The sequence below is a fragment of the Microtus pennsylvanicus genome, chromosome 3 (genome assembly GCF_037038515.1).
Source record: "Microtus pennsylvanicus isolate mMicPen1 chromosome 3, mMicPen1.hap1, whole genome shotgun sequence".
Taxonomy (NCBI): Eukaryota; Metazoa; Chordata; class Mammalia; order Rodentia; family Cricetidae; genus Microtus; species Microtus pennsylvanicus.
Window position 1 is genome coordinate 109,002,577 of NC_134581.1, and position 12,936 is coordinate 109,015,512.

The window sequence follows — 12,936 nt, forward strand, 5'->3', positions numbered from 1 at the left end:
AAGGACTTGTTCCATATGGCCAAGAACTGAGATAATTCACAATTCCGGGTCAATATGGGGCCTGATGAATGAGACAGGACTACTCTATTCTGCCTGTTTTGGCTCTATTGATGTAAAGGAAGGAAGACCCTGTGAGCAGGAGTCTGTGTATCCATCCACACAGCCATGGAGAAATTAGCTTCTTGTGTAGACACCATTTGACAATGTAAAAGCACAAGTTAATGTCATTTAATTTTGAAATACAGTGTATTGTGAAATAATAAGATAATAGTGTTCATCTTGAAAGATAGATTGGACATATGAAAAAAAATGCATTGAGAGAATGGAAACATAGACATGTCCATCAAATATAGATCTAACTAAAATATAGTTAGGTTATGGACTCAAATCTGAAAAATTAGTCAGTGAGTACTAGATCACAATACACTTCATGTTGTGACTTAAGGCCATGTCACTTACAGGTCACATGGAGAGGATTTTCTCCAGGCCAGCCTACAATCACAGGAAAGGTTAATAAGTACATGGAGAAATAAAGTGGGTGCTTTTTATAATGTTAGAATGCTCATGTGGTGTTTTAAAGGAAGATAATACATTCTATATCCAGATGTGGCCCATCAAAACCAGTCAGAAAGGAGCTTGAAGAACAATATGATTTTGTTAAGAAAACTGGCTTCTACTAACAGTTTCATGGTCACTATTATTTAAAATGCCAATTTATTTTGATATCTTTTCCAAATCTGGCTTTACCTAGTGTAATAAATTATATGTAGGTTGAATCAAAACAAGGTGCTGTTCTATAGGAGGCATAACTGAACTCCAACATGCCAGCCCAAAAGTTGGGTACCCAGAGCTTTCCTACCTGTACATTGAACACCCCCTTAATTGAGTGTCCTGTACCCTGCCCTCCAATTTTACTCTCTGCTCTAAGACATTATTATTTGTGGGTTAGTTTATATTTCTTTATTTATACTAAAATCTGATGTGGGATTCTTCTCTGTATGCTAAATCACTCTTTCTTGTGGCTTCTTTAGCATTATATGTTTTAAATCACCTTGTCATGACTGGTTGTCTAATCACATTTGCACTTAAGATCCTCAATGGTATGTGCCATCTTACGTGGTAGTATGTGCACCTTCCCTCCCCATCAAAATACTTTAGCTAGGACACATCTCTCCTGTGTGTGCAGAGAGAAAGAGAAGAAAGCAGTTTCTAGGATGCCAAAAATGCACCACTTTCTGCTAGACAAGAAGACACTCTAGGAAATACCTGACAAGTGAATGCTATTCCCTGCCTCTGCTGTCACAAAGGGAAATGAGAAGCTGCTATAAGGCATTATTCTGGAGCTTTCCTAGAGGTCATGCCATTGCTAGTTGATCAGAAATTACAAGCTCATTCATGAATGAACCAAAGTCTTTATCTCTCTATCATCTTTGAGGAACTTTACAGAAATAGAACTTAGGAAGCATAGACCTTCGTGAAGACACTGTGATAGGTCGCTACTCTACAGTGGAAGAATTTGGTCAAAGCAAAAGTGTGTATTGCCTGTCAGGACTGTGAAGGTCTTGTTTCACTCAGCAATGCCTCATTGAAGCAACCTATGGGGCACGTGTTAGGATAGCATCACTAAAGAAATTTCATGAGAAAATTGACCTTTCAGGCAAAGCACAGAGAGGAACGTCTAGTTTTAGTGATGTGAGTTTAAATCTCCTGCTGAGAATCCACTTGAACAGAAGCAGTGTGCTACTGTATTTCGAGGATTTCCAGGTTCTAAGTGAGAAGGGAAATTCCTCTGTGGTTCTCCTAGCTGAAGAGCTGTGAGGTATAGAAGCCCCCACCTCTGCTCTTTCAAGTGTAAGATGGCCTTTCTCTGTCACCAACAAGGCTTGTGTAGGTCAGGCTGACAAAAGTGTGCTGGCATGTGGTCTGTGCCACAGGAACAAGAAAAGGCAATAAAGAATATTTGTAAAAATAACACATAAGTCATAAATACAGTCATATTCGAATAGCACATGCCAGACATTCAGAATGAAAGATATAGTATGTCCTATATTATTCATGCATAAAATAAAAATGTGGTCTGTTTGTTCACATCAGCATATATTGAGAAAAGATTTCAAATGAAGCACAAAGTTGCAAGCACTTAGAAGAGGTGTTTTACTTATAAAGAGATTTGATCTCAGATAGCACATGTAGTGTTGCAGGATAATATCAAGGTGACCAAGGTAGGCTAGGTTAATCAGAGCAACTGGTTCCTATACATGTGACTTGGGTAGTTTCATTGGGTCTTGTATGAAAAGCAAAACTTTTGTATGTTGCCATTTGAAAAGTTTTAGTTTTTCAAAGAAAGATCTTGCCTTTCCCTTTGTATTGGGGCTCAGAGATTACACAGAAATTCATAGATGTCGGGGGAGCCATTCTCAAAGAGTTAAGATTTGAGCAAATGTTGACATGAGACACATTTGAAACTGTAGCAGACCAGTGGAGTAAGTGCATGCAAAAGAATCAGAGGATCCATTTCTACTGGATTAAGTGATGAACTGGGAGAAGCCAACTGAGCCTAAGCTTCGTCCAGATTGGCAATAGGACATCTTAAACAGCAGTCGCTGAAGCTGACTGACAAGGTCAGCAAAGTCAGTCTGACGGGCCAACATCACATCCAAGGGGGGAGATGTTAGGAACCAAAAGGGGATGACAAATGTGATACAATCTGTCGGTTACTTAGAGAGCTAGGCTTGGCTGCAGAGCTCTGTGATCCCAACATTCTGGAGGCAAAGGCAGGAAGGCTGCAAGTGTGAGGCCAGATTCGGATATATAGTGTGACCTTGTCTACAAAAACCATAAAATCTTAGGAGTCAATATTCTAGTTGTTGCTAATAAGGAAATTATTGTTAAACTCCATGAGGTACACAAAAAGGAACTAACCCTCTCTGGACTCAACCTGAGTGTTCTAGCAGAAGAAACAGACACGCTTCCTTCCGCAGCTTTTCAAAGTCCACATGTAGGTATGAAAACCTAGCTCATGTTTCCTCCCTGCATTTCTTTTCTTGAACATAGATTGAAGTGGCACATGCTCAGTGCAGTCTCTGTCCCCGTTCCTCAAGTTTAACAAGGCATAAATGAGTGCATGGTGAACTGGCTAAGAGCACACTATATGAACAATGAAAGAGGGTGAGACAAATATTCCAGAAATCATGGGCAGTAAACTTTTGTCAACACATAGAATGGAGTGGGAGTAAGTTCAAGCAAAGCATTTTAGGAGAGCTCAGTTGTAAGTATATGGTACTGTGTACATCAGAAGTCCTTTGCTTTATCCTTTACATCCATCTAGACAGGTGAACTCACAGACCTCACCTCATCATGGGGAAGAGAAAGCACCTTTAAAGAACGAGTGTAACACACTACAACTGCTCATTGGCTGGATATAGTACCTCAGCAACTCCCCATCTGCTGGCTAGCTGAGTGTTCTTACTTAAGACAGAAGGACAGGTGGAATGCATGTAGTATTTTGTCAACTATTCATGGCTCTCTTTGTACCCATACTTGTCATCTAAGTAGTAAATATGATTTTATATTCTTCACTTTAAAATTAATCATCCTGAAATGGAATTACTTCTGAACTAGGGTTTTTCTGCTTTGAGCACATTTCAAAAGTCTAGTCGTCATGTACCCCAGCTAACACCATCAACTGTTGACTTAGTGATTACATGCCTAGATCCTGTTATCTTAAACTCAACCAACGATTCACAATTTATCTTGCTTCTTTAATCGATCTGACTATTTAAGACTGTTTTCTCTTAGTGCATGAAAATCTTCACGAGAATATTATTTTGGAAGCTAAACATGAAGAAACAGTTTGAATCTTGAGTATGTTATTAAAATAATTTAATACTGTACCGTGCTAGAAATATTTTTGCTAGGGAACACTTTGCCTTTTTTTGTTTGTAGCAATAAATATCTCTATGTCAAAGAATGTATACTTTCATTGAAGCACAAAAATTAATCACCATGAGCTATTTTTAATATGATATTAAAACCTATGTCAGCATTAATCTAAACCTTGTTCTATAAGGTCCTAAGGGGAAAGCATTATAAAGATTATATATGTGTGTATATGCATATATATGTATGTATACATAATTCCTATATAATTATAGCATAGTTTAAATGAATTATCAACTAGTGAAATGAGACACTACTATTAGACAAAAACATGTTAATGTCTAAGACTTAATTTTTATGACATTGATGATATCTAATAACTCATACCACAGAATATCCCAGATTTACATTATTTAATTTTATTAAAGGGAATCTTATAGAAGTTATACTATCTCATTTTACTTTAAAAAGAGCAGTTTTATAGACATTGGGGTCACAACTGGATGTGGTAGGCTACATAAACCCTCAAGGAAGTGAAATGCGTCTTAAACCAAAACCAGAAACCACCATCCACAACAGCATTGAGGCTCACTGAGAATGGAACTTGCTAGTAAGAACCTAGGTTAAATAATCTTAGTATTTATGACTTTTCCCCAAACATCTTCTTAGTGGCTGTTATGTTAGTGTGTTCACAAATTTCTGCCGCAACCAAATCTTAAAATGCTACTTAGCACTTTATTCTTTTGTATTGCACAATCTTTTCACACATGCACAGCACTCTATTTGATGCTTCCACAATGCTAACAGGGGAGAGGTGCGAGACAAAAAGAGCGACAGACAGACAGACAGAGGAGAAAGAGAAAGAGAATCAGAATCAGAAAAAGAATATGAATGACTAAGAATAAGAAAACTAGAGAACTCACTTGTTACTGACTTCTCCAGAGGCTAGGGACACTCAGGAAGTGCTGTACTGAGAGCAGAATTCAGTCCCCTAGGTCTACGTCCAATCGAGGTTTGCTTATAATACAGAAATGAAAGGGTACAGGAAATGCCTGTGTCAAAATGAAGTCAAGTGCTTATTTTAAAATAAACTGTCTATAGCAGTTGGAAGTTTTGATATCCAGCTTGGAGAGGGAGTGAATACTAAAAAAGACTCTCTTGACTGAAGGCTCAGTTAGGCTCCCTTTGACAATACTATTTGTCAAACTCTGACCAAGTTCCAGCCATACTGCTGTGGGTTTTCCTGGCATTTTCACAAAGCTCTGAGAGAAGCCTTGAACCATTGAGTCCTCTTTCCCTTTTGTCCAGTGATTTGCAGGAAGAGCTTGGATTCATACAATGTCACCCTAAAGCATCATTTGCTCCCGACTGTTTCACACCACCTGCCTTTCTTTGGTGCCTTTCTTCTCTATTCTTTCCTAATTTCTTATAGGGAATATACTGACAATAGAGGAGAAATACTGCCATCTGCAAAGAAGGGAGAAAGAAGAAAGTCCTAGGTGTTTAATTTTCTTACTGGCTTTGAGCCATCCCTAGCAACTCTGCCCTTGCTCAATTCTGGGAATGTCCCCAGTGAACAGTGGGAGAAACTTCTAGGGCCAAAGAGGCTAAATTCAGAGGAATGAACAAAGGGAAACCACAGGAAGCCTAGCAAAGACTGGGTCTGAACTGAACTGCTCAGGAAAAGAGCATGTGCCCCACAGAAAAAGCCTTTGCAACTAGGCAGGAATGTGGGGAATTCCAAGGCTGCACAACTGGAAGGGAGTGATCTGGACCACAGTGTTCAGCTGCAGGAGAGGCAGAATACCTTTACCTTCCTGCTGAGGTAAAGAACTTGGACTTCAAACAGAACTCACAGACACTAAGCAGCAGATCCCAAAATGAGTTCCCATTCTTATGAATATGATTGGCAGTACAGTGTCCTGGAGGCTGGGCTGCTCGGAGTTCTTAGAGTGAAGTCTAATAAGCAAGGGCATCTTCCTGGTGTAAATGCTAACATCTTCCATCTACACTTAGGATTGAACTGAGGCAGCAAGATCTAATTCTAAGCCAGTCTGAGCTACATGTGGAGTTTGATATCAGCCTGGGCTAGAGAGTGTATGCCTTTCTCACATCAGTTAGTTAGTTAAGTAGGTAGGTAGGTAGGTAGGTAGGTAGGTAGGCAGGTAGGTGTTAAGTATTTTTCTGACTGACAAGCTGGCACAATAATCCCAATCAGACTAAATTAAAAGATGCCCAGGTTTAATGGATGCCAGCGCTCCCAGGTAGGCCCCCCCAGAAAAAAACATGGAGAGAGGGAAAGGCGAACTGGTACAAACATGGAAAACCAGGCAACCACGTGTTTATTCTCTGGGGGCAGTTCAAATAGCCTGTGGGATTGGTCTTGGCCTTCCCTGAGGAGGGGTCACCATTTGGCAGGCTTTCCCAGAGGTGGAGTTTGGACCGAGGCAACTCTCAGGGGAGGGAGCTTTGACATGAATCTTTCTACCCAACATTTCAAAATGGATGTGAGGGGGCTGGGGTTAAGGCCCCAGCCAAAGATTCCAGGCTGTTTTTGGATAAGGATGTTAGAGGCTGAGGTGTTGCTTTCAACCAAACATTTTAGAATCTTTTTGGATAAAGGGGTGTTGACTCAAGTCTGGCTACTTCTGGTGGGCATGGAGTGACATGGGGGAGGGGAGAACGGGGGTTGGTGGGCTCACACTCAGCGAGAGGTGTGGCTGGAGTAACATCTTGTTTACTGCCATCCTGGAGACCTCAGACAGCTGTTCCTCGAGGAAGATGAGAAGGCAAGTGGTTAGGAGAAAAAAAATATATTGTTATTTTTGGCCCTATGAAAGAGGCTAGCCATGGGAAGGGTCATTAACTGCCAGAAAGAATGGGACAGAGAAGTGCCCTGGTTTTATAGGAGAGGCACGGGTGAATGAGTGAGACAAGCGAGCAGATATGTCCTTTAAAACCAAATTTTAGTTGGTAGATGTCCTTTTGAGCCAGTAGAGTTGGTACCAATGGTATAGTCCCAGGAGCTGGTTTAGGTGCTGGCGTTGTCTGGAGGGCCCTTTATAAGCTGGTCTTGGCCCAGACAGCAATAATGACCTATAAAATATGCTTGAAAATGGTTGGAATTATAATAGACTATGGAAACTGTTAGCTTTTTACCAGACTTGATTTTTTGATACAGAAGCAGAACTCTTTCAGGAACACACAGGTATCTGTAAGACAACTAAAACATGAACATTTTAGAAGACAATTAAAGCAAATTGGGTATTCTGTTTTAACACCTAAAACCTATTAATCCTGGACTATGAAGCCTGTGAAAGAGGCATATGTCTCTGTATCTTTAGCAGGAAACTTAACAAATGAAGTAATGAGCTACCAGTACCTTAAGTCATCAAATGCCAATAGACAGATCTAAGAGCAATAAATGAGCAAAAATCAGACAACTTTTTTAGCTACACAGGCAATCCCAAATCTCTCTGTAATCTTTAGAGAACACCAGCCTTAGAACCAGTGCTTGCCATTAGCTGCTGAGTCCAGGAGGCCCAAAGATTTTCCTGTGGAGGGGGGGGGGAGATTTAATCTACCTGTCTTGGCAGGATGAGATGATTGATCCCCTAGTGTAGTATCTAGGAAGCTGATGAGATGGAAGACTGCTGTTTGTTGTGTGTATGTGTGTGTGACTTTGCCATACCCAAAGGCGAGCCTTGAGGTGGAAGGTCTTTTATAACCATGTAACTTCTTGGAGGAACTATAGGATGTTGCAGGAACTGACATGTCTCTGTGTTAGAAGCTCTTTTGCTAAATGCCATACTCTCAAATCTGTAAAGGTGCTTGAGAATTGTGTACCCTCACCTGTTAGTTATCTTTAAACTAGACACATAAATTAAATTTAGACATGTATTTTGCATAAACTAGTTATAGCTTACCAATGATAGTAAATGTAAAAAGATAAAAAGGAATATTTTAATAAGTCAAAGAATACTAGCACACATGGGTATTCTTACCCAAGATAGCAGTGAGGTCAAAATGGTGGCTACCCAAATGCTTTTTTAGAGCTGATATAATCTGGAATCATAAATTTTACAGATATTAAAATACATATACACAGAGAAATAAGACAAGCATACCGTGAAAACAAACACACATAAACAGATAGACATAAAAGCATAGTGTGAGCACATTACTTTAACAGACAGACAAATAAAACTTTTTTTTATGAACCTGTGTTAGCTTAAAATTCCTGGTGTTGGCATGCAGCAGAAGTCAGGGAAGCACATAGGTGGTCCCATTAAGGACCAGATTAGCAGACACTGCAAGAGGGAACAGAAACATAAAGATGGAACACCTATTCAGTTTTAGAGTGGAAGGAAAGGGGGAAAACAGATCTGGATCCATTGTAGAGAGTTCCAGCATGACAAGATTAATGCCAGGAACGGAAACAAACAATAAACAGTTAGAGAAACAGGGAGAGGAGTGGGGTAGGGGAGTGGGAGCGGGAGCACAGCATCCAGAAACCATGGGCATTTGGAGATTTATTTGTTTTATGCTAGGTGTTGGATAGCCCCAATTTAAAAGGATTTTTATAAAAGGCAGGCCAAGGGCATTGGGCAATCTGGCTTTGAATGCAAGAGGCCATTTTTATAAGTCTATGCCAAGTCTCAGGACTCAATGCCTACCACAATGCATCCACCATGATAAGACTCTTGAGTCAAAAACACAGGGGCGTGAAAAATGTGTGGGCAGACGTTTCCACCCACACAGTCCCACCTCAGCGAGGATTGCTTATGGGGTATGGTGGCTGGCATGGCCGTGACTCCAACAAGACAGCCCCAAAATCGTTCAGGCCCAGCATGTACCTGAGAAAGGGGAACTCACCCACACGAAGCTGATCTTAGCCTGGAGGAGAGCACGGGCAAGAAGGGAATTTTCCAACATGTAGCCCTGGGCCAGTGGGAAAAACAGACCCCGGTAGAACCTCCAAATATTAAGTATTTTTCTGACTGACAAGCTTCTCCGCCAATGCAATAATCCCAATCAGACCAAATTAAAAGATGACCAGGTTTAATGGATGCCAGCACTCCCAGGTAGCCCCCCAGGAAAACACAGAAAGGGAGAAAACAGAACGGAGGGACCACGGAAAACTGGGAGAACATGTGTTCATTCTCTGGTGGGCAGTTTAAATAGCCTGTGGGAGTGGTCTTGACCTTCCCTGGGGAGGGGGCACTGTTTAGCAGGCTTTCTCAAAGGTGTAGTTTGGAATGAGGCAACTCCCAGGGGAGGGAGCTTTGAAATGGATCTTCCCACCTGACATCTCAAAATAGATGACAGGGGACTGGGGTGAAGTCCCAGCCAAACAGTAGGTAAGTAGTTCATTTAAAAACTGGACCCAGGTGAAAAGGTAGCCACAATTTTCCTATCTTATTTCAAAGTTATAAATAGAAATCCCAAGTGCTCTAATGAGATTGTGTGACCAGGAAAAGTGAACAACAGCCAGTCCCCACTGTTCTCATAGGCAGGCAATGAACAAGCTGACCCTCTTAACAAGTCTTCATTTAGCCCCTCCGTGGCCTCGTGCACCACTATGGTGTTTAGTGCCCACGTGATGGTTGGCTGTGTTGGAGCACTGGGTTAAATCCTGGTTGTGGGGAATTTGATCTGAAGCAACAGGTAACACAGTAGCCAAACCTGAGAGGAGAAAAGACAGGAAGTAAAATGAGAGTCAGAGGAGAGAAAGTGTACCTCCTGAGAGACAGAACGTGGAAACGATGTTGAATTGAAGAAAGCAAAGCTCACTGTAAGTAACCATTTCATTAAAGCTGCACGAATTGCAAACTTTCTCACAGGAGCTGCACATTGTGGGCTCGGATTAAGGATAATGGGTTCCCCTGTGAATTCTCCTCATTACTTCCCTTGAAAGAGCCTTAAATCTACTGCAAGGGGAATTCAGGTTTACTCTTCACAGTCCATTCGCTTTGCTTATAAGTGCCCCTGTTTAGCAGTTTAAAAATATGATGCAGGTATAGTCCACAAGGAAAGAGATCAGCCCAAAATGAATCAATTCCAACTCCTCAGATGGGCATGACATCTAGGCCTGTGCAACAGGATATGGACATTTTGCATCAATAGAGGATGATGGAGCTCTGATCTCGGGAGCCGTACACAGGCAGCAAAGGAGAGATTACTCTACAGACCAAGTTTCTTGCATGTTTATATGACCCCAAATACTCTTTTTATCTTTCATCAATGTTCACTCTCAATTCAATTACACAAAAAGTAAAAGGGTTGAAAACGTTTCTTCAGATTCAAAAGAAAATAAATTATTTGGGAGGAAAATGTCTGTAAAATAAAATGTGAATTACTTAATGATAGGAGTGTACTGGTCCAAATTAACTTTGAAAACCATAAGCTTGAGCCTTCCTGTTTTTAAACTGCTACCAAATTCATTTGCTTTCAACCCAGAGCAAAAGTGAGGTGATTGTTACACCTGACATCTCAGCCATTAGGTGCCTGGCAAAGGAAGATTTTGAGTCTGAGGCTAACCTCAACAGCCTTTCGAGAACTTTGTCTCAAAAATAAATAAATATATACAGACTAATAACAGCAGCTCCCAGAACAAAACAAGGAAAATAACAGTCATCCTTACAGGTGGAGTTCTGTCTGCAACTTCTCCTCTGCTTTCTCAGCAGACAGGTCTCCCATTCTGGCCTAGGACAGAACTCAGTCACTGCTGGCTAATGCTAAGTGTCTTGGTGGATGAGCTTCCAGAAGCACGTACCATGGGGCCAGGGTGGGCCCAAACTGAGCTGGAGACAAATTACATCACTCATAAATGATCTCGACTAGAGTCTGAACAATTGATTATAATGTGCAATTTTCTTTTGTTTCTTCACTAAAATGAAAGATCAGAGTGTTTTAAAGTTTCCACTTTGTTTCTGAAAGAATTGAGTGCTTGGTCAAAGTGAACTGAGAAAGTGGATAATGTTTTTTTCATCCCACCAGAAAGCAACCACATAGAAAGTGAATCTTCTTAGGTTTTAAGGATGTATCGTAAGGAATTCATAATTGTGATATTTGATGGACATATATTTCATTCCAAAAATAACCATTGTGACTTTTAAATCCATTTTAATATATTCTGGCTGTGAAACAGCTTCTTGTATATGAGTCAATCAGACTGTGTCTCAATAAATTACCCTTAGATGCTCCATTGTAAGATCAGCTAGAAAGAAAATAACTATCAGGTAGAGAAAAAAATTTCACAGAGTAATTCACTGAAAGAAAAGAACATCGCTGGGATGGGAGCTCCACAAGCTCACAACACCACACCCTCTCCACAGATGCTGAGGAGAAAACGCAGGATTACTCCTAGACATTAGTTTTCTTTTCATGATATGGCAAACCCATTCATTCATTTCAAAACAAAGGCAAATGGCTAAATTCTTAAATAATTACTAGTATGTTTTTCCCTGTAAAGACAAACACAATGTTTTTAAAAGTAACTTGTCTCCATTCCATCCAACGTTAAAAGCTCTTGTATTTGGGGGCGGGGGTCCTTCTCTGAAATGGTTTATTAAGAATTCTTTCGGGTGCTCAGTTGATGCATAAATTCTTGGAGAATGTTATTTCAAACTGCACATTCAAACCAACTTTTCCTGGTTTGCAACATGAGAACAAGAGATATTGAGGTGTTTCTATAGTTTTACTAGATAGAGAAAATAAATCACCAGGAATGGTGGCACATGCCTATAATCCCATCACTCGGCATGCTGAAGCGGAAGTTCAAAGCCAGCCTGAGCTGAATATTGAGTTCCAGTCCAGCCCATACATAATGAAATCATGTCTCAAAGAGCAAACTAAAAGCATGTGTGGGGCAGGGGAGACATGAGTAAGAATCAATACCGGATCTTTAAATGATAACATGACACCATCAATTTTGACAAAGTAATTGAAGGACAGTGCTAGGTAAGGAAAGGTTTATATTTGTTGGTCAATCATCTACAGAGTCCTCCCTGATCCCATAAGCAATACATCAAAAGATGCTATCCCTCGCACTTACCGATCACCTAACTGCAGTTATTAAACTATGCTCTCATCATCTTATTGCTAATAAAATCGAGTGTTTTGAGAGTCCTCTCTTTTCATAGCTGTGTTAACACAGGTTCTGGCTGACCCTGCTCCCTGATGATGGTGGCTATGGAGGATTGTATCTTTGTTACATAAAAGACACATGACTGGAGACTAGTCATCTCTCCCTGAAGTGCTGTCACATTCTGTGACCAACAGTCTACTTACAAAAGGAAATATTCAATAAATATTCATGAGATAATCTTTCAACAGCTACCATCTCATAATTAATTTCCCACTAGTTGCTATTTCTTTCAACACAGTTTAACTGTCACAAACAATAGGCCTGTCTTTCAATAGCAAAGCAATAAATTCTACTGATTTTCCTGTACTTTTAAAGCTGTGAATGACTGGTATATATTTAAATATCTCCTAACTATTGCTGCTAAATCATTTTATGCAATTTTCAATGTTGAAACTCTTTTGGAGTGATTGTGAAAAGTATAACTCTGTATAGTCCTTACGACAGGGCATGTTTGATTGCTGCATTGTTATCATATAAACTGTAAGGCCAAAGACGGGCCTTTGAATATGTAAAGTTCTCCCTTAAGCCACCTTGAATTAGGCAGATTTGCAACATTTTAAACTGGCACTTCATCCCTCTTTCAGCAAGCATCCTCTGCAGATTTAATGATCAGGAACATCCTTCTGATGCATGCTGGGAGATATGGCTGCAGGGTACAGACCACAGCAGACAGTGTGTCAGATGAGGCAGAACTTCTTGTTAGGGGTGAGTATGCTAAGAGTTCAGACTGCAGACATGATCACTATAAATTATCCTATGAAGGGACTGGAATGCATGGACTTGGGGGCGCTTCAGCAATGTGCTGTTCATTTTCAATTTCACAATCTCTGTCAGTTTTGCTTAACCTTTGTTTTGCCTTTGAGATGATGATGTAAGAAACCTATTCTTAGAAACAGACAAAAGCTAAA

The 12,936-nt window shown here is 40.4% G+C and overlaps 1 protein-coding gene across 2 annotated transcripts in view; it reads left to right on the forward strand.

Moving 5' to 3' along the window:
• Positions 1-12,936, forward strand: part of Cntn5 (contactin 5) — a 1,171,096-nt gene that overhangs the window by 1,062,296 nt on the left and 95,864 nt on the right. For both annotated transcript variants that reach the window (XM_075966832.1, XM_075966833.1), the window contains one exon: positions 12,613-12,733. In XM_075966832.1, coding sequence (XP_075822947.1) covers positions 12,613-12,733 — 121 coding nt within the window. The remainder of the gene's footprint in view (positions 1-12,612; positions 12,734-12,936) is intronic.